The sequence below is a fragment of the Pogoniulus pusillus genome, chromosome 15 (genome assembly GCF_015220805.1).
Source record: "Pogoniulus pusillus isolate bPogPus1 chromosome 15, bPogPus1.pri, whole genome shotgun sequence".
Classification (NCBI taxonomy): Eukaryota; Metazoa; Chordata; class Aves; order Piciformes; family Lybiidae; genus Pogoniulus; species Pogoniulus pusillus.
This window is the reverse complement of record NC_087278.1, coordinates 14,612,512-14,633,300: the sequence shown is the minus strand read 5'-3', so window position 1 is coordinate 14,633,300 and position 20,789 is coordinate 14,612,512. Positions and strand designations below refer to the sequence as shown.

The 20,789-nt window shown below is 42.6% G+C and overlaps 1 protein-coding gene across 1 annotated transcript in view; it reads left to right on the top strand.

Annotated features, from left to right (window-relative positions):
- TBXAS1 (thromboxane A synthase 1) overlaps window positions 1-20,789 on the top strand; it is a 278,058-nt gene that overhangs the window by 67,541 nt on the left and 189,728 nt on the right. Inside the window, exon 3 of the mRNA XM_064155470.1 lies at window positions 4,702-4,795. Within this exon, the coding sequence (XP_064011540.1) occupies window positions 4,702-4,795 (94 nt within the window). The remainder of the gene's footprint in view (window positions 1-4,701; window positions 4,796-20,789) is intronic.

Below are 20,789 nucleotides of genomic sequence, written 5' to 3'. Positions count from 1 at the left end.
CTCAGATCTGTTATGCTGGCCTCCAGGAATTTGGCATGTTAACTTTCATCTAACATTTGTGTTTAAAATATACAGAGAACATCTAGCTCTGAGAGGCCATCTGAACATCTTCAAAGAGTTATTGAATTGTTTATTGATCTACTTTGTTACCACTGTTCTTTTGGTTCCTTCTGATGTCACTTTCTTCAAAATAGAATGCTAGGGTTTAAATTAATAGTTGTGCAGGAAGCTCTACATGTGTAAATATTAGGGTATGTTTCTCCTTTGTGTGAGAATGCACTAGATTGTCTAGTAAATATTGCTGCTGTCAGATTTCTATCCTTTCTCATGCCCCTTCCTTCACATACAGATTTCCTCTTAAGAAAATTCAAGTGTCTGAGGTTTTATCTTTTAGGTTGGAAACTTTCATTAATTTAATCAATTTTGGTAGCTTTTTGAAGTTTCTGGAATAGACAACATTCCATGGCAAGGAGTTCCACAGTATATAGATCAATTGGGAAAGTGCTTATTTTATTATCTCACTACCTGAATATTCATTTGTGAATTTTAATATTATTTAAAATTAAAATTGTTGGTAATAATCCTTTATTTTCTAAGACATGCAGGATCTTAGATATGTTTGGCATATCCTTCACCAGTTGCTGCTTTTTCCAGCATCAGATTATGGCCTTATTCTTTGTTCAGAAGTTATTCCATATCTTTGATTGTCTTGGTCACCTTTCAGTATCACAGTATCACCAAGGTTGGAAGAGACCTCATAGGTCATCAAGTCCAACCCTTTACCACAGAGCTCAAGGCTAGATCATGGCACCAAGTGCCATGTCCAATCCTGCCTTGAACAGCTCCAGTGACGGCGACTCCACCACCTCCTCGGGCAGCCCATTCCCTCAAGCCTAAATCTCCCCTGGCGCAGCTTGAGGCTGTGTCCTCTTGTTCTGGTGCTGTCCACCTGAGAGAAGAGAGCAACCTCCTCCTGGCCACAACCATCCCTCAGGTAGTTGTAGACAGTAATAAGGTCTCCCCTGAGCCTCCTCTTGTCCAAGCTAAACAATCCCAGCTCCCTCAGCCTCTCCTCGTAGGGCTGTGCTCAAGGCCTCTCCCCAGCCTTGTCGCCCTTCTCTGGACACGCTCAAGCATCTCAATGTCCCTCCTAAACTGGGGGGCCCAGAACTGAACACAGTACTCAAGGTGTGGTATATTTTGCAGTTGCCTTAGCCCTTCTAGTCCATTGGCTGGTCTTCTACCCTTAGTGTGCATTCACAGCAACAGCAGAAGGTTGCCTGATAACAGATTAATTTTTGGGATGAATTAGCACAGAAGTGTGTTTAATGGCTGAGTGAGAAGTAAGACTTCCTGTTGGTATAAGGCAGGTTCAGAACTGTTCTGTTCATCTGTACAGCTTCTCCAGATCAATGTCTCATGGCTGTTTGCACTCTTCCATCTCTAGCCTACCTCTGCTCCCCAGCAACAAGCCCAACTTGTTCCACAGTGCACTTGCACACAGCTTGTAAGCCACTGGCCAAGAGCGTGACACGTGTGTGCTGAGTAGCCGAATCATATGAAATAGCCTATGTGAGTTATCAGTTGCTTCTGGCTGAGGAGACAAAGCTTTGTGCCACAAAGCTGTCAGATTCATGTATTGTATTTCATTGGTTATTGTATTTTATATAGGACATTTTTTTAAGCAACCAAGCCAATCCTTCCTCTCTCTCCCCCGTCCAAAATGGTGGGAAAGAACTGAGATATTGCAGAGGTAGGGGGTAAAAACCAGCTCACAATATTTAAGATTGCAGAAAGTAAACTGTTACATTGAAATGGTCAAAGTCAAGGTTACCTGTGAAGTGTGGAATCTTCCTTCTTCCATGCATGCAGCACTGTCAGTGTTTAAGCACTTGCATGCTGTTCTTTTATGCAAAACTGCAGATATGTCTACAATAACAGAAACATTGTGAAATCACAAGACAGAGCTAGATGTGTTTATTGATGAGATTAAAAAAATGTGTTTTTTTTTTCCCCTGCTGGCCTTACCCTTTCTTTGGTTTATTTCTATGTCTAGCTTGACTACAGTGCTTCTGTTTCCCATCTCATTGTAAACTGTGTTTTCTTACATTTGAAGTAGGCTTTCAAAAGATGGCTGAATAAAAAGCATCAGAGGAAAACACTTTAAGAAGGGAAAAAGGAAAGCAAATCAAATCCTCAGTTGTGTGGAGCTGCCATTAATGTTCAGACTCTGACAAAGATGAACTGCTCATCTACGCATAAATAGTCTTCAGAGTCTGTATGCTTCTTGCCTTTTGAAATGGAGTGCACTGTACTCAGTAGCTGTGTTCCTTTTTAAATGCTGGTGATCACAGTTTTCTTTGTGTAGTGTAGGGCTCCATTGCAGACATTTTTCACTACATGGAGACAAGAGTCTACACACTACTGCCATGTGTAGGCACACCAGGAGCGTCTGGTCTACAGAGAAATTAGCTGTTTAGTGTAACCCAGACTGGTGCTTTGTGATCTGTTATGTATTTTACAATGAAAACAGTCAAGATAAAATGTAACAGAATTGACAGAATTTCCACTGAGAGAAGTTTTAATCTTTTCCACTGTTTACATAGTGAAGATGAGGACTTTGCGATGACACAAAGACACTTGAGGTGGATTTCAAACAGCAGCAAAAAATGTTCTTTTGGGAAGAAAGGCTGTTTGTCATTACGAAGCTGAAACATTTTTTTCCCCAGGAGTATTAGCTGCAAATACAAGGAAAAGCTCATCTTTTTAAAGCAGCTAAGTAGCCAAAAAGTCAATAATATGTATTAAATGTTTAATAAATGTAGACCTCTGTGCCTTTACTCCACAATACCCTCTCATACGGGACTAGCATCCTTGCGTAGGCTGATGACATATAATTTCTACCGAGAGGGTTTTCGTTTGTGAAGGTTTGTACTGCCCCATTAAAACTCTCATTACTGGTGCTTTAAGATTTTAAAATCTTCATCTTCTGATTATGATTTTCGTAAAATATCCTCACACAAGAAAACTTGTTAAAGGAATAGATATTTTGCTTTAGGGAAACAGAAGAACAAAAACCTGCTCACTCAGTACTTAAGTCCCATTCTACTTTGCTGGTCATGTGAGATTTAATTCTCTTGATTTTGTGTATTTCATTTCACAACACCATTGTTTCCTTTCTCTCCTTCTGCAGCAAAAGGACCATTTCCTGACACTTGCTTCTCTTTTCTCTCCCCACTTCACCCTGACCCAATGCACAGTTTGCCTACTGGGTTAAACTAGAATATTCCTGCCTGTATCATGTAGGGCATTTCAAATGAGGCATGTGTCAATTATTGATCCTGAGAAGGAGAAATCCAAATCATAGCAATGGGTTAGCTTGATCTTCAGAGTTAACAGGGCCATATGCAAGTATTTAAGAGAGAATCAGGCCCTTGGGATCTGAGGGCACTGCTTCTACCATCTCTCTGTTGTGTCATTCTTATGACTTGCAGACTTGATAGACTAAGGCAGTTGCTATCACAGCTCCTATACTATAGGCATTTCACAGCTTTTATTTTAGACTATATTTAATTTGCTCCCCAGAACTGAACAGTCTCACTGTGCTTAGGGTTCAAAGCTGAAGCACTGTACATTAGTTCTCAACCTGCCCTGGTAAGAGAAGAAGGGTGGGAACAGAACTTCAAGTTTTGGTTTCCTCTCAAGAAAGTGTAGTTGCATGTGCTTGGGCTGTCCTGAATACAGAACCATCATGCAGGGACAGTGCTTTAAAAGTATGCTATTGGTGTGAGCTAATGTGTTAATATAGACAGAGCCTCTATTAAGGCTCTTTTTCACTGGTCCTCCTGGTGATGGAGTTCAGCATGCTAGCATTCAGTATTACTGTGTCTGACTAATCAAAACTGCTACTGCTAGCTCCAGCACTGTAAGTTTCACTGAAGTCCACTGACTGAAATCCATTGTTTGTATTAAGAAAGGGGGAGAGTAGAAGGAAAAAAAACCCAAACTTTGGGACTTTTTTGTTGTTGTTGTTTGTTTGTTTGTTCTGTATTATCCCTGTCAACATGCCACAGTTTCATCTGAAACAAGGGATGCATGAAGCTTTTCAGCCTGAGTTTTGTTTCCCTGTATGGTTTATATTTGTTTAATTTGCTGACTGGTAGCTGTAAAATTACTTCATCAGCACATCTGGCCCAAATGCCAGGCCTGATTTGAACATACTGACAGTGTCTTGGCTCACACACAACTGAGACTAGTTTGAATTCTTGTTCTTTGATCTGTATATGTAGCAGTGATGGAAGAAAAAAGAAAATAATTGTCTGAAGAATTGTCTTGTTCCTTTACCAGCAATGCCACATTAGTCAAGCTCCCAAATGTCTATTTTGATCTCACTTACAACCTCATGTAGCTCTGAAGACTCATTTCTGACTTACAAGACCCTACATGGGTAAGAAACTCTGTTTCCACTGCTCAATTTGCAGACCTGTATTTGAGACCCTTCATTCTTTTGCCCTCTCTTGAGCACACCACTGCATTGTGTTTTCTTCTGCAGAGCAATGTCATGACATTTGCAGTTCTGTTTGGCCAACACAGAAAGCATCTTCTCCCTCTCTGAACCCAGAGAACTCATCCAAACTGATTAGTATGATAAATTCTGTCATGACAAAATGCAAAATTAACTGACTACTTTATTTTTTCTAGATATTCCACATCTGCATTCTCAAGACTAAGCAAAGTAGGGATCCGACATCCTCCACCTCTTCCTTTCATTGGAAACCTGCTCTTTTTCCGCGAGGTAAGATGTAGTTTTGTCTGTATCTATCCAAAGTGATGGCAACAATGAACAGGAGGAGATAGGAGGAATCGAGTGGAATCCTACACTTCAACAATACCATTTCTTCAAGAATCTCCCTCTGGAAAGAGCAAGGAAAACTCAGTGTTTTGAGTGAATTGATACAGTCAGTTGTGTGCAAACAGCTCTAGTTTCAGGGGAAACTTGAGGAAAAGAAAATGTGTAAGCTCTTACAGTTAATTATTTGAGCTTTTCCCAAAAAGTTCATGCCCTCAGTGAAACAAAGTTAGTTATGTGAATAGAGAGATTATATTAACTAGCCCCAGCTGGTTTGTTCTGAGTAGTTTTGGCTCCTGTGACCTATTTGTGTTTTTGCTGATTGTGCACATTTATTTTAAAGCTTATAATGTTGCTTGCTTCTAAGCAGTAAGTGGAATTAAGTACCAATGAATTCTTTAGCTCTGTACCCCAAATATTGGGACTGGGAAGGGGGATGAAGTACTGAGATTCTATCTCCAGATTTTGTTCCTTATAAATACCTAAAGGATGGAGATCAAGAGGATGGAGCTAGGCTCTTTTCAGTGGTGGGCAGTGATAGAACAAGAGGCAATGGGTATGAAGTAGAGCACAGGAGGTTTCACTTGAATGTAAGGAAAAACTACTTTGAGAGTGATGTGGCACTGGAACAGGCTGGCCAGAGAGACTGTGGAGTCTCCTTCTGGAGACTTTCAAGAGCCGTATTCCTGTGCAATGTGATCTGGGTAAACTTGCTTTAGCAGTGGGGTTGGACTAGTTGATCTGCAGAGGCCCCTTCCAACCCCTGCCGTTCTGTGATTCTCTAATTCTTCTCGCCCATGCCCTTTCATTAGTCTGCTCATGTTGTGGTTTTGTTCCTTGTTCAATTTTACCAATGCTTCTGAGGATCCAAGATCTCTTAATAATGAAGAGCTGCCATTTCTGTGGTTGAAAGACCCCTCTAATGTGTCTTTGCTGCAATCTAACAGCTTTCCATGAAATCTAGACTAACTCCAGCTGCTGCCCAGTTCCCTCATTTAAGTGTATGGTCATCAATATCTATGCTAAGATTTGGATTAATGACAGTACAGTGCTATTCACCTTGGTCTTCACGGTGATTGTTCTGTCAATATCTGACTCATTGTAAAACCCATTTAAATACCAGTTTTACTTGTAGGTCTGATTTCATTTAGAAGATAGCATAAATAGTAGACATGATCCACACTTGATTAATGTGAACTAGAATTGACAGAATGACTTTAACTTACTGGGGATGCTGATGATGTGGAATACAGACAGTTCACCCTAGCACTTCAAGTTTCAGTTTTGCTGCATGGCATGAAGTTCTGTGGCCCATTGGTGACAAAATCCAGTCATCTGCCAGCACTTTTTGTAGGAAAAGGTGCTTAGAAACTAAGTTATATTGGTCTGTTGTGGATAGACTTGCCAGTAGCAGTATACAAGTGGAAAGTTCTTGCAAACTGTTATCTATGATTTATTAGGCCAATGTATTTATTTGCCAGAATTGCATTCAGTTAAAGCAGGCTGGTGAATAAAAGATCAACTTTATGTATTAACTTTTAGGGGAAAAATAATTAAAAGAATACCAAGAAATAATAATTGCAGGCAGGTTTTTGAAACAGGGATGCAAAACCATAAGCCCTACCAGGCTGTATGTCCAGCATTATAACATTTTGTTGTCTGTCTTCTGTCTTATCACTGCTGGTAGGAAAAGGCAGGGATGGGTCTAGGCTCTTAATAATTCTTCCTCGTTTTTTATTCTACCGTATTTTCTGGATCTGCTCCTGAGGCTGCTTTCTTAAAAATAGGGCCCACAGCAATGCCTTGGTAATAGGAGGGCTGCTTTTATACTGCAGGCCATTCTCTAGGAGACTGTTTTCAGGGACACAGGTGTTCTCACTGTCATCAATACAGGGACACTTCCCTAGCAAGGCAGAAGCTGAGGTGGTTCAGCACCTTCCTGGGGACAGTGGTGGCTTGTTGAGGGCTGGAGGTACTTTGTTTTATGGGAACAGCAAAACATTGATTTGTTCTGCTGCCACATCTGTAGTGTTAAGACATTCTTGCACTTGTGTGCTTATGCAACCAGGTGTTTTGAATGAACTGGCTTTTTAGAGAGTCTCTCTTTTAAACAGGCCAGCTCCTTCTTGGTATTGCCAATGTTGTGCGGGCTAACCGCTCACACTAAATTATCAGACTAGTGGTTTTCAACCCATGAACTTTTATTTCAGAGTAATTCATGAATGATGACTAAGAGGAATGAATTGATATGTGCCACAAGGGACTCTGCATATGTGTAATTTATCATAGAATCATAGAATGGTCTAGGTTGGAAGGGACCTCATACATTTCTACCGTTGAATTTGATCTGCAAATCAACACAGGTCAAAAAGCCCTGCATAAAAGTGAGATCTAGAAATTAAGGGGAGATAAAAACACTTTAGCATATACAATCTTCCAATCCCGAAGTGTCCACATCTCATTGTTTTGTTATTTTTTTTTTTTCTTTTCTGGGATATGATTGCTAGAAACTTAAGTTAAAAATGAAGGAGATAGCCTGTCCCTTGTACATAATCAAGCAAATCTAAGACCTGGGGATTTAAGAAAAAAACATTAAATATTAAAAGCTTTCAACAGAGTTGTGGGAGTTAGCACTATTTTTTTCAATTTGTAATGACATAAATTCAAGGATTGAAGTGTCTTTTCTCTTACTTGGGTGTAAATCACTTCTACTGAAGTGAATGAATTGGAAGTTCTATTTGCTCCACCACATATCTGAACAGAGCATCAGGCTTAATTATCCTTTTTTTCCCCTATTCTTCTACTATAAGTGTGCCTAAAACCAAAAGAACCATGCAAGCAGGACTTGACCAGTACTGCTGGCTTGTGTGTTTCTTTAATAAACTTTCAAATATATATTAAACAAGAAAATGTTTTGGGGGTTTTTTGCATGACATTTTTTGGAAAGAGTTATTTCAGAGAGTTCTCAAACAGTGTATTTTTCTTTTCAGTAAAATAAGAGTTGCTGTTAATAGGCTGTATCTGAGAGAAAGTGCTGAAAGTTAAGGGGCTAAGGGAAATGCAACAGGAAAGGCCTATCTCCATCACAGAGAAGCAGACTTTAAGAGCTGACTTGGGGAAAACAAAGTTATTTTACTGTAAGCCACTCTCTGCCTCTCAAGTGCAATGAAGGGAGATAATCACACCCTGAAACTAAAACATACCCAAGTTAATAGGCTTATCTCAAAAATGAGAAGATAGGAAATCATTGCAGTTCTGCAGCTGGGAAATTAGCCGAGTCCATGATATTAGATTAAAAATTCTTCCATTGCACAAGAACAATTCATAGTGAGTGAGTCTGATGCAATAGTAAATACGATTAGGCTGCTTTAAAGAAAGCAGCATGCTCAATTTTCCCAGTAACTGAGCAGCCTTGCAGGACACAGACGGCTGTTCTGCTAGAAACTCCTCTCACTGTTTCCTCCCCTCTCCATGCACTGCATTTCCCCTACCAGTCTGTGGAAAGATGTGAAGCAAGTTTGTGATAGCTGTGTAACAGCAGACACAAAGGTATTCACGGCATGGACTTGGACACGTGGGCCTGTATGGGCTTTGGAGCTGCAGGTTGCAGAACCACACAAATCTCTACTATTAATTCCCAGGCCAATGATTTTATTCTATGACAGATGCTCTGAAAACTAAGAAGGCACATGCACAACATTACCCTTCCTCCTGGAGAACCACGGCAAACACCTGTGCTGTGCTTTTCTCCCCCTTTCCCATCCCTCTTCTAAACAGGCAGCTATGCTGTTTTAGAATGTCATTGGCTGTGACATTTGCATGGCTGTAGTTGCCTGATACTGGACCTGTGTGTGTTGTTCTCTACTCAGCCTTCCAGTGTCTTTGGTGTTTTGCGGTGGTGGTAGGAATGTAATTGTCTGCCCTTGTTGTGGTGCTTGGTAAGTGGGAGTGCCCTGTGTACAGTTGAGTGATGTGCTTCGAGTCCTTATAATGGCACGATCATGTGTTGTTTCCTCTTATTACTCCTAGCAAGCTCCAGTAGTGCTTTTGACTGGTTGTGTGTTTTTGTCCCTGCCTTGCATTTTAATGAAAGACATCACTTTCTTTAGCCCCTCTCTACTTGGACAGGATGCTCTTTGTTTACTCTGTTTATTTCTGTCTGGCCTACTTGTCAATCCTGGGCTACCCTGAATGCAAGTGGGGGCTGTGTGAGTGCTTTGTCTTGCTTTTAGTTTGCGATCTGGCTGGGCTATGTTTTATGGCTGATGCATGGGAGTGGAGAAGGGGAGCAGAGCAGAGAGGAAGCAGAGAGCAAACATGATAATTTTCCACTACACATCTTCCAAAAACATCCTTTGAGTTAGATCAAAAGAAAAATAAAAGGCAGAGTCCTTTCAAGAGTGAAATTAACCCCATATCAAATTTTCAGCCTAGAAAACAGCATGTCAGTGCTTAGAGAGAGAGAGGCTGCAGCATTTACTGTTCTGGAGTTTAATGACACAGTGTGTAAACCCAAACAAGTTTGGAGAGAGGCAAAGGTGTGGGGGGGGGAAGGGGGGTGGGAGGGTGAAGGAAGGGAAGAAGAGGACCTCTCAGATAGGTTACAGACATGGATATAATTACAGGAATAATACAGTTTACACTGAGACTAAAGGCTGGCATATGGTTTTGTGTTGCTTCGCACAGATAAACGAGAGTGGAATGGGATAGGGAGTTAAACAAGAGAGGAACGGGATAGAGAGTGTGTGCTTTGCAACTTGATAGCTGTCTTTGTGCAACCACAGAGGGCAGCCGTGGCATCGCTAACCGACCTGTCTTCACCTCCCTCAGGCAGCTGCGTGCATGCACTGTGGACTGCTAACTACCCAGATAGACTTCTTGGGTCTTCTCTTACATCCTGGGAATCTCCCTTTGATCAGGAGGCTCGTGCATGCTCGTATTTTGTGTGACATGGATACATGCAGTGCAGATGTAAACCTAGCCAGTTCTCAGCCTGGAACGTGACAGAAAACCTGGGGTTAGACATGGTTTTATATGTACAGTCATGCGGCTATAAAGGCAGTCTCCCTCTCTTTCATATACTTGTATTCTCCTAGTTTCAGCTGATACTCTGTGCTGCTTTCTTTGATCAGATGTTTGCATTGTCAGATACCCTGATGAAATCAGTGCATCCTGCCTTTGTGGGGACCTAATGTAGGAAATCAGGACATCACAATCAACTGTCTGCCACCTGACTAGATACTGTTTGCATCCCTTAGTGAGACCTGGACCTCTGTTTCTCAGAAAAGCATCTAGTGGAACTGTGATGTGGCTCACCCCTGTGGCTCTTCTCTGAGCTTGTGAGGTCTCAGCAGTGTGAGTATGCCTGTGGGGGAATAGAAGCACTTCTCTAGAGGCATGAAGGTGTTTGTGGTCATGGCAGATACTTAAAATGGTGGCTGAAGAGAGCATTGTAGGGAAAATTTGCCATGCATTGTATCTTTTGGAGAACATATTTGCATGTCCATCACAGAACTCTGGAATTTGCTATGTAGCCTGCTCCTTAAGCAGTGTATACTGCTAAATTAAAGCCAGCTCTGGTATGACATGTATCAACAATGAACACAGACATGCTACACAGTAGTTGGGGTAAGAGCATGAAGATAATGTGTAGTTGCAATGGTAGCAGCATACAGATAGACCCAGTGCAATCCTTTAAGTTACAATTTACCTTGGAGTCCAGAAACCCTGTGGTTATACACAAGAAGGAGGATTCCTAAAAGAAGTAGAGACCTTCATCTCGAAGAGCAGAGCAGTAGTGATGCGACTCCTGTAGCTGGTGTTGTACACTTCATGGACTCCTACATGTGAGCTTATAAAACCAGGAATGTTTCTTAGATGTGATTGTCTTCTGTTCAGGTTTGTCTGTAGTTGTCTCAGTGTGGCACTGCCCTGAAGAAAGTGGGCTTGGACTAAATAAAATCTTATAGTCCTTGAAGAAAGCAATCAGCTCCAGGCAGCAGTGAGTAAGAGCAATCTGTTGTTTTAAACAAAGCTGTAACTTGCTCAGCTTACCTGTAACTCTGGTATCATAGGCTGTTCTCCTTATTTTGATGTATAGAAATTCATATTCAGAAGAGCAGTTCTTCTGTGTCAGTGGGATCAGTACCTATAACAATGACTAGGTATCAGTTGTAGTGCTAAAATTATAGCAGACTCAGATTGGTTCTTGAGAACAGTTGTTATCCATGAACCAACAAATTTAGCTGAGTCTTAACTTCATTAGCAGTGTCTAAATGCATTAGCCATATGCTCCTCAGCATATGGGTAAATACATAACAATTTATTTTCATTAGGGTTTTCTTACAAGTGCTGCTAAACCAAGCTCCACTAGAAACATTTACAGCGTGACATGTCTTTTCAAATGAGGAACTGGCCTTCTGTACAGCAAGTCATCCTGAAAGGGTGGCAAGCAAGATACTTCCCCTGCCCTTTCTGAGAGTAGGAAGGTGCATCTGCTGTGGATCTGATCCGCTGTGGCTAGCTGGGCTCAATTGCTGTGAGGCTTTGTATTAGAATGAGTAATAGAAGGGTTTGGAGAACTGCCTTTTCAGACATGTGCCATTAACTCCCTGGTAGTCATTGTGTGCTATCTTCTGGCTGTCTGTGGTGCACCTTGGGTGGCATCACCTCCTTTGTCTGGATAGCTTTATCTGGGTGTAAGACTCATGAGTCTCTGAGTTCTACCACTTTCCTCCTCACCCCAGACAGGTTGTAGAGATAAAACACAACTTTTCCCACGAGGCTCTGAGTAAGCAATTGGGTTTTAGCCATGGTCAAAGAGGTGCAGTGCTGGGAAGGACAGGGTGAGTTTGCAGGACAGATATTGGGGCAGGGCTGTGAGGACTTCCATAGCTGTGTACACTGGGCAGAAGCAAACCAGTCCTTGCATGCTCAGCCTTCTCTTAGTTTGGACTCTCTAGAGTGCTCTTTTTTTGGTTAAATATTTATACAATTTGATCCTGAAGTGCAAGTTGACTAGAAAGGCATGGAAGTGTAAGAAAGGACAGAGAGGTAGAAAGATCAAAAGTTAATCTAATTCTCCACATCCTCAGAGGATGTATGCCTAAGTGTAGACAATAAGGCGAAGCCAGAATCAACCAGAGCTGGATTCTAATCTGATTTGTCAGTGAATTGCTTGGGGTTTTTGTTTGTTTGTTTGTTTGTTTTTCCTTTTGTTTTGTTTGTTTCTAAAAGCCCATGTACTTGAAATTATTGTGTTTACTTTCTGTTTTCGCATGCAATACAGTGAAACGAATGGTTGCAGTTTTGGGTTGTCCTTGTGCTTTGAAAGTTTTGTTTCTTTGTTATTAACCTTTTTTCCTGCTTCCATTTTTATAAATTTTAAATATTCCATGAATTTTACATTATTTCTATTACGGCAGAGGAGGCTCAGGGGGGACCTCATTGCTGTCTACAACTACCTGAAGGGACATTGTGGCCAGGTGAGGGGTGGCCTTTTCTCCCAGGCAACCAGCAATAGAACAAGGGGACACAGTCTCAAGTTGTGCCGGGATAGGTATAGGCTGGATGTTAGGAGGAAGTTCTGCCCAGAGTGAGTGATTGGCATTGGAATGGGCTGCCCAGGGAGGTGGTGGAGTCACTATCCCTGGAGGTGTTCAAGAAAAGCCTGGATGAGGCACTTAGTGCTATGGTCTAGTTGATTGGCTAGGGCTGGGTGCTAGGTTGGCCTGGATGATCTTGGAGGTCTCTTCCAACATGATTGATTCTATGAACAAGGCCAAGTGCAGGATTCTGTGCTTTGGACACAACAACCCCAAGCAGCAAGAGGGAAATGGGAGAACTTTCAAGTTAAAATGCTTGCTGGTGACCTTATACCAGGGATCTCTGTTTTAATAAAGAGTCTCATGTAATTCATGACAGATAGAATTAGAGACCATGCAAGTGTCTTGTAGTTATATTTGTGTTTATGTTTTTCACTACCTTCCCTACCCCCCCACCATGCCCCAGGGAGCCATCTTGAAGACCTCATAAACACAAGATTTCATTTTCTAATGCTATTTCATTTCCTGGATGGAGGACCTGCCACAAGAAGACCAGACCTCAAATTATAATAGCCCTATAAATAACTCCCTAAGGCAAAAGGAAAAAAAAAAAACCTTTGAAAGATAACCACAAATGCAGAAATGGAGGTGTTTAGGTTCTTGCAGAAGCAGGCTGGGCAGCCCTAGTTAGGACATCATTAATGTAGTGTAAGGTGGGGTTTTTGTGCTTCCCTGTTTGTCTCTGTGTGCTGTTTGCTTACAAACCTGTATCTCAAAAATCCTCAGAGGTCTTTTAGTTGAGCTTAATTTACTACAATGTTTTGGTGCTTTTTGGCCTGTCTTCAGTGCCCACTAGAAAATGGAGATTCCGAGTAAAATTGAAAGCAATGCAACAAATTGACTGCAACAAACACAGTCACAAATTGGTTAAAAATAGTCTGAAAATGCAACCTTTTAATCCTTTCTGGGCGAAGTCATATTATTTCAGCAGACCCGGACTGTCTGCCTGCTTTGCACTGGAAATCTGTGCAGAATTGGCACACTGACTAGAATAAAAACATTCCCGAGGAATCGGCATGTTCTGTCAAAACATTTGAACAGCTCTTGTCTCCCGGAGCACAGCACTGCTGCGCAGACGGCAAGCGCAGCTCTGCAGCGCAGCGGCGGCTTCTCCTCCCAGCTCCTCTGGAATCCACCTCGACGCAGAATTGAGGGCAACGTGCTTCTATTACCTTATAGCAAGCTGTGGTGGGATCACAGAAGGAGACTTGTGAGAGCCTTTTGCGTCATGGTGTGACCTATGTAAGGACTGTCCTTTCTCAGTTGCTGCCAAGCCTGTGTTCTACGTGTCAGGAAGAATCATAGAATCATAGAACCATAGAATCAACCAGGTTGGAAGAGACCTCCAAGATCATCCAGTCCAACCTAGCACCCAGCCCTAACCAATCAACTAGACCATGGCACTAAGTGCCTCATCCAGTCTTTTCTTGAAGACCCCCAGGGACGGTGCCTCCACCACCTCCCTGGGCAGCCCATTCCAATGGGAAATCTCTCTCTCTGTGAAGAACTTCTTCCTAATATCCAGACTATACCTACCCTGGCACAACTTAAGACTGTGTCCCCTTGTTCTATTGCTGGTTGCCTGGGAGAAGTGTGCCCGGGTGGCCAAGAGAGCCAATGGCATCCTGGCCTGCATCAGGAACAGTGTGGCCATTAGGACAAGGGAGGTTATTCTTCCCCTGTACTCAGCACTGGTCAGGCCACACCTTGAGTCCTGTGTCCAGTTCTGGGCCCCTCAATTCAAGAGAGATGTTGAGGTGCTGGACCCTGTCCAGAGAAGGGCAACAAAGCTGGTGAGGGGCCTGGAGCACAAATCCTATGAGGAGAGGTTGAGGGAGCTGGGCCTGTTTAGCCTGGAGAAGAGAAGGCTCAGGGGTGATCTTATTACTGTCTACAACTACCTGAAGGGGCATTGTAGCCAGGTGGGGGGTGGCAGTGAGGCTCTAGGACCTTGGTATTTTCCTGTAGCAGCCTGGGCCATTGTAAGGGCCAGGGACAGCTGGGCTGGCAAAGCTGAGCACCAGGAGAAGTCCTGTTGGGCAGGAACGAAATTCCCATTTGACAGATGCCTTTGTGCCATGTCTTTGATCGCTGCATGATTCTCTGCTATGTGTGAGCTCGGTCTCCAGCGGCAAAGTTCAGGCTCTCTGTTGAGTAATGATAATTTTTTTTTTCTTTTATGACTTGATTATAAAAAAAAATAGAGAAAAAAAAAAAAAAAAAAAAAGGAAAGAATTGGTAATCTTTTGCCAGAAGATACACAGCAGTTATAGAATGTAACTAAGCAAAGTGTGATTAGCCTCAACCTTTGCAGCGGGACACTGATTACAATTTTTCCTAAGTAATATCTGAGTCCTCTAGCACTGAAATGGGGTCTCACTGGTGAGCTCTGCTCAGTATGAATGGCAGTGGTAAAATCAGGCCTGCAGCCAATTTACTGGAGGTGCCGTCTGTCTGTTATTGAGACCAATTGCTTAGGAATGAAATTGTATCGTTCTTGTTACCAAAATTGATATCCCCTGACTGACCGCAGCTAAATGAGGTTTTATTTTTGCAGAGTTTCTGGGCTGTTGCATGATAAGGCACTGTGGTGGGCAGCATGCAGTCAGTGGTTTGAAACAAATGAAGTCTTTCTTCATATTTGAAACAATGATGTGTATTAAGCAATACTTTACTAGCAGATGGTGTCCTTTAAGGCTGTACATGTGACAGTAGCCTGTTTGGATGGGTACCATACCTGCTTGTCTGACTCCCATCCAGTAGAAAAAAAAAACTTTATAAAATAACATAAAAAGAATCATAGAATCAACCAGGTTGGAAGAGACCTCCAAGATCATCCTTTCTAACCTATCCCCCAGCCCTATCCAGTCGCCTAGACCATGGCACTAAGTGCCCCATCCAGTCTTTTCTTGAGCATCTCCAGGGATGATGACTCCACCACTTCCCTGGGCAGCCCATTCCAATGCCAATCACTCTCTCTGTGAAGAACTTCCTCATAACATCCAGCCTATACCTCACCTGGCACAACTTAAGACTCTGTCCCCTTGTTCTGCTGCTGGTTGCCTGGGAGAAGAGACCAACCCCCACCTGGCTACAACCTCCCTTCAGGTAGTTGTAGACAGTAATGAGGTCACCCCTGAGCCTCCTCTTCTCCAGGCTAAACAACCCCAGCTCCCTAAGCCTCTCCTCATAGAGTTTGTGTTCCAGGCCTTTCACCAGCTTTGTTGCCCTTCTTTGGACACGTTCCAGTACCTCAACATCTCTCTTGAATTGAGGGGCCCAGAACTGGACATAATACTGAAGGTGTGGCCAGACCAGTGTTGAGTACAGGGGACTAATAACCTCCCTTGTCCTACTGGCCACACTAGTGAAGAAGACAAGCAATCCTACATATGTGTTTGTCTTATACACTGTGGCATGTGCCCCCACAGCAATTCAGAGTCATTGTGATAAAGTGACACCATTATAATTGATAAATATAATGACTGCATATCATGCAGAGCAAAGAAGGCAGAGGTGGTTTGTTAACCAGCCCCAGCTCTCCTTAGGTTAGTGGCAGCCAACAGTCTTACAGGGGATGGGTTGTGAATGTGCATTCTTAAGTCAGTTGCTTATCCTCTGCACCCAGAGGGCCAGATGTGTTGCATAGGGAACATACTTAATCTGTGAATGATCATTCCTGATGGATCCCCTCCAGACAGTCCAAAAGTAGCATTATTGGACCTCAGCCTACTTGACATGAAAGGACAAGACCACCCAATCTGGTGCCTTTAGGGAAGGGAGAAAGTAAAATTACTGTGATTACTAAGATTAATAATTTCACATTTTATGCAGGCAGTTTATACCCCATGGCCAAAATGTTTACTGGTGTCTAACCCAAGGCAGCTAAATCCACACTGTAACACCTAAAAGGATAACCATATGATTCTTATTGGAGTTAACAAGTGTTACTTTCTGACATTGCTACAACTCCTTTTATTTAGTTACGCAAAGTCTAACATGTTGCACTGGTAAGATTTGGCCTGAGCATAAACCATGATGATGAAATAGAGCCAACTTTGGGACTAAGGCAAAGTGAGTTGACCACAGTATGGACATGTGGGAGAGGGGAACCTATTAAAATCCTTCTATGAACAGTTATGGGAAGTATACATTAAAAGGCTTTGAGACCTTGCACAATGTTGAGCCCATGTCTTCTTAGGAGAGTTAACAGGCTGAAATAACAGTGGCATATTGAAACCTCTCAATATATTATATCACTGTCTTGCAAAAATCTGAGGCTAAGTTTTGTGCAGACCTTGCCACTGCCCTGACACAGGGGCACTCGCTCGATTTGCTAAAAGCTTGTCATCTGCAGAGGCAGACCTGGAAGAAAAGAAGTGTTCTTGCAATTTTATGAACGAGGAAACTAAGAATTGTGGTTAAACCAGTTTCATTTTACTACGTGGCCAGTGGCCGAGTGCCCAGTGTCTTCCCTGAGCACACCAGTAAACATTTTGGCCATGGAGTGATTGACTCCTCTAAGCATGTGCAGAAGGAGATGGTGGCAAGGCTGTGGACTATATTTGCATCCAGTGTACTCTGGCACAGCACCACAATTCCTGACACCTTCTCAGAGCCTTGTCTTGCTTCAGGAAAAGTTTATATTACGTGGAGGAGGATAATGCCTCAAAGCATCCTTGTAGGAATAAATAATTATCTGAAGTCAAGAGTTCAAACAACTTGCTTCTGTAGTCAGTCTGGTAATTTTTGTTTGGCTTAGGAAAAATAGCAATAAGTGTTAAATTAATGCTTAAAAGATTGCCTCTCTTCAGAGAAATTTGTTATCCTTTCTCTCATTTTCAACAAGGAAAACTTGCTTTTGCAGCAGAGATTTTGACATTAAGTGTCTTGATAGAATAATAGGCGTGAGATGGATTGCAATCTATTGCCTCAAGACTTTGCCAATCATAAACTAAAATCAGTTAATGCATTGAGCTAAATCTTGCTATGCTGTGCACTGTGCTAGGAGTATTAAAAAAATCAATCCAGAAAATATATTGATTATATTATCTCCATAGCAACAAACAATAATGGGATAACGTTAGCTTAATGATCGTGCTTTGTGCAAACCTTTCAGGATAATTACTGCATTGTGGTCTTTTCCTGGTGCTGAACGCAGTAACACTTCTTCCTCGACTGCCATCACCATCAGCACTGCATCAGGAGATGCTGTTTTTGTGTGCACGTGTATGTATTCCTGGGTAATTTTGCTCTGGGTGAAACAATTTAGCAGACTATTTTGGGATCAGATTTTAAATGGTCAAGACCACAAATTGACAGTTGTTTTCTTTGTGGTTTCTTTTCTCCCACCTTTTCTGACAACCAGCTATGGTAAAAAGAGGCTGTTAACATTCCTTCATCCTTCTTTACAAGGCACAAAGGTTTTGGCATGTGACAAAGCTAAATGTCCAGCTACTGCATTAAGGATTTGCAGGAGAGGGGAGCTCTGCTCTAAAGACAGAGCTTCAAAGCTGTTTCTTTAATTGAATTTCATCTATCATTCTCTAGAAATGAACTGTTCCACAGGAGCTGAGATATTTGCCTGTATTTTGAAGGACCTGATTCTCTTGTACATCCTGCATTGTCCTATAAATAGCCTGAGACTGTTATGAATAAATATATATATATTATTGCATATAAGTAGGGAGGTGTGTATATAACACTTTCAGCTTCACGTTTTACCAGGGGAGTCAGAGGAACAGATTTATACATTCTTCATCTGGGTCTTGCTTTTATTTTTACTCCTAGATCAACCCTGTAATTTTAACCTTGAATTTAAAGAAGTTGTTGACCCAAATCTGTGACAAGCCTATGAAGTTTTTAGAGTGGTTAAAACCTCTCCATTTAATCCCCGAAGTTTAAGCAGCCCCTGTACCATCCTATCTCTGTGGAAGCCCTTGGGAACATGGCCGTGAATGGTGAGTCCATTCACCACTATTTCCTCATGTACTGTGTGTGCAAGGGTTTGGTTTAGAGATCAGCCAATGTAGAGCAGGTTGCTGCCAGACCTCGCACCAACAGGAGATTCTCCATGGCTTCTGTAGGTTGCCCTGTACTATCTCCAGTGCAAAGATAGGGTGCCCCTTTACTTCCTGGGATGGAGGAGTGGATCTCCAGTGGTCATTCCTAGAGCCCTTTTGCTGTGGGTCAATGAATGATGTCAGACAAGTTAAACTTCTTATCAGTGCATCATATTGCTTTTATTCTTACTTCTGGACAGATTCTGATCTTCAAATGGTCCATAAATTTAATATCTTACTCTTTATGAGACAGGGATGCCCTTTTCTTTGAGAACTGTCCCCAGGAGAAAGCACCTGCTTTGTAACTGTTGTTTACTCTGTGTAACCATCTTGGAGCCAAGGCTGTGCAAACCTTCAACTCTGCAGGTATGGTCTACATGAGAGATGCAGTATAGTGCAAGTGCTGACAGTTTGAGACATTTGAGATGATGTCTTCATAAGGAGCTTGTTTATGCTGTTATCCCCTGCTGCTGTTTTCCTCTGCAATCCCTCCAGGTTGTTGCTTTATTGGGAGGGTGTGCTGAAAGAGTTGTTTTCTGTCCCAGGCAGTACTTACTTTCTGCCAGTCGCTGAATTCCTTAGGAATGTAGCTAATTTGCAGGGAGAGGGAGGAGCAGTGGTTGCTCTCAACTTTGTGCCTTGTGCCAAAGCATCTAGCTCTGTATAGCCATTGTATTGAGTGAGGGTGCCAAGCCTCTCTCTTTTTTGGGCACAGATGAATAGAGTTGTGAAAGGGAGGCTAAATACAGCATTTCCTTGGAAAATATCTGGTATTTGCAGGTGTGTGACATCACTAATTTAAAACAAACAAACCAAAAAGTTCAGATGGATTGACAAGGTGCCTTTTCTGATGCTACTGCAGAATCCAGCTCTGGTGGAGGGGCAGCAGCCCCAAAACTGAGGCCTCTCTATGCCTCTACATGCCTGGACATGTTTTTCTGCCAGGGGCCTATGGCAGTAAACAGGTTGTGTAACACACACACGCCCAGTCCGTGTACCCCTGGGGTCCGCCCAGGTAATCCCCTTTTGGGAGGGTCCAGGCAAACAGCTACTGCCTATTAAGGTAAGGTTTGGCTTACTGCCAGCCTGATTGGTCACTTTAGATGTCCAAATGAGCCATGATTCTCGGCTCAGAGTCTATAAAGAGGGGTGCAAAGGTGCACCATGTGTTCAGAGCATTCAGAGTGTTCAGAGGTTCAGACTTAGAGGTTCAAGCTCAGCTCTCTGATCCATATAGCAGCACCCTGCTGCCCTGACCTGCTTGCATGGCCTAGACACAGAGTCAGGCCCTTACTCTCTTGCAAACATTACTGAGGCTCAGCCCTCTTGCATTGATCTCAAGGCACAGTGAAGCTGTCTGCTAACCCTTTGAGAAGCAGAGCGCCTGCACGCCTGCATTTGGTACATATATGGGGAGCTGAGAGCCCCCTGCTTAAGCCTAGAGCAGCTGTACATACTGGCTGCTATCCTGCATTTATCTACGGAGCTCAAGTCTCCCTGCAGCCTGGCACACTGCTTGCCAGCGGCCCTGTAAGCCTGGAAAAATCTAGGCCCAGCAGACCCTTCCAGACTGTCTGCTAACCTACAAACACAGCCTGCCAGCTGTGAGACGACTGTGCTAGAAGCTGCACAGACAAACCCTTCTCCTGCACCTGGAAATCCTGCCAGCTGTTCATCCCTGGACATGGCATCCAGAAGAGGCAGCAGCACCGAGGCAGAGACCATTGCACCCCAGGAGAGAAGGTCAGAGAAATCCTGTTCACCCCAGAGACTGGGAACACTTATCATTCCTCTGCAAGCTGGGAAGATTCCAGCCTCACCAAGACCCGAATACTGGGCACACGCTGTGACACAATCCCAGGAGGGTGATTAATAATTAATACTTAAGAGCAACATATTTCAGCAAGCTTTAATTCCTTTGTAATATAAGTTACCTCTGTCTTAAGAGCACACACAGTTTCAGCCCGTGCTGGGCAAACAGTATAGTTGTTAAGAGGCATTAAGCCTAAGGGAATCTTTCTCTCTGTCTATAGTTGTTGATAATTTGGTATTTCCATTTAATAATCCAATCCCTGTAAATATATCCCAACTGTTTTCATAACCTTGCACATCACAAACTTGATTATTCAGTGGTTGGGGGTGGTACAAATTTGTAAATATTAATTTTAATAAATAATTTTATAAAAAAATAATACCACCTCAAATTAATTTCTCACCTCCCCCTAACAGAGGAGGAATAAGACCCCTCCACGACACCAGCCCTCTGTGATGATC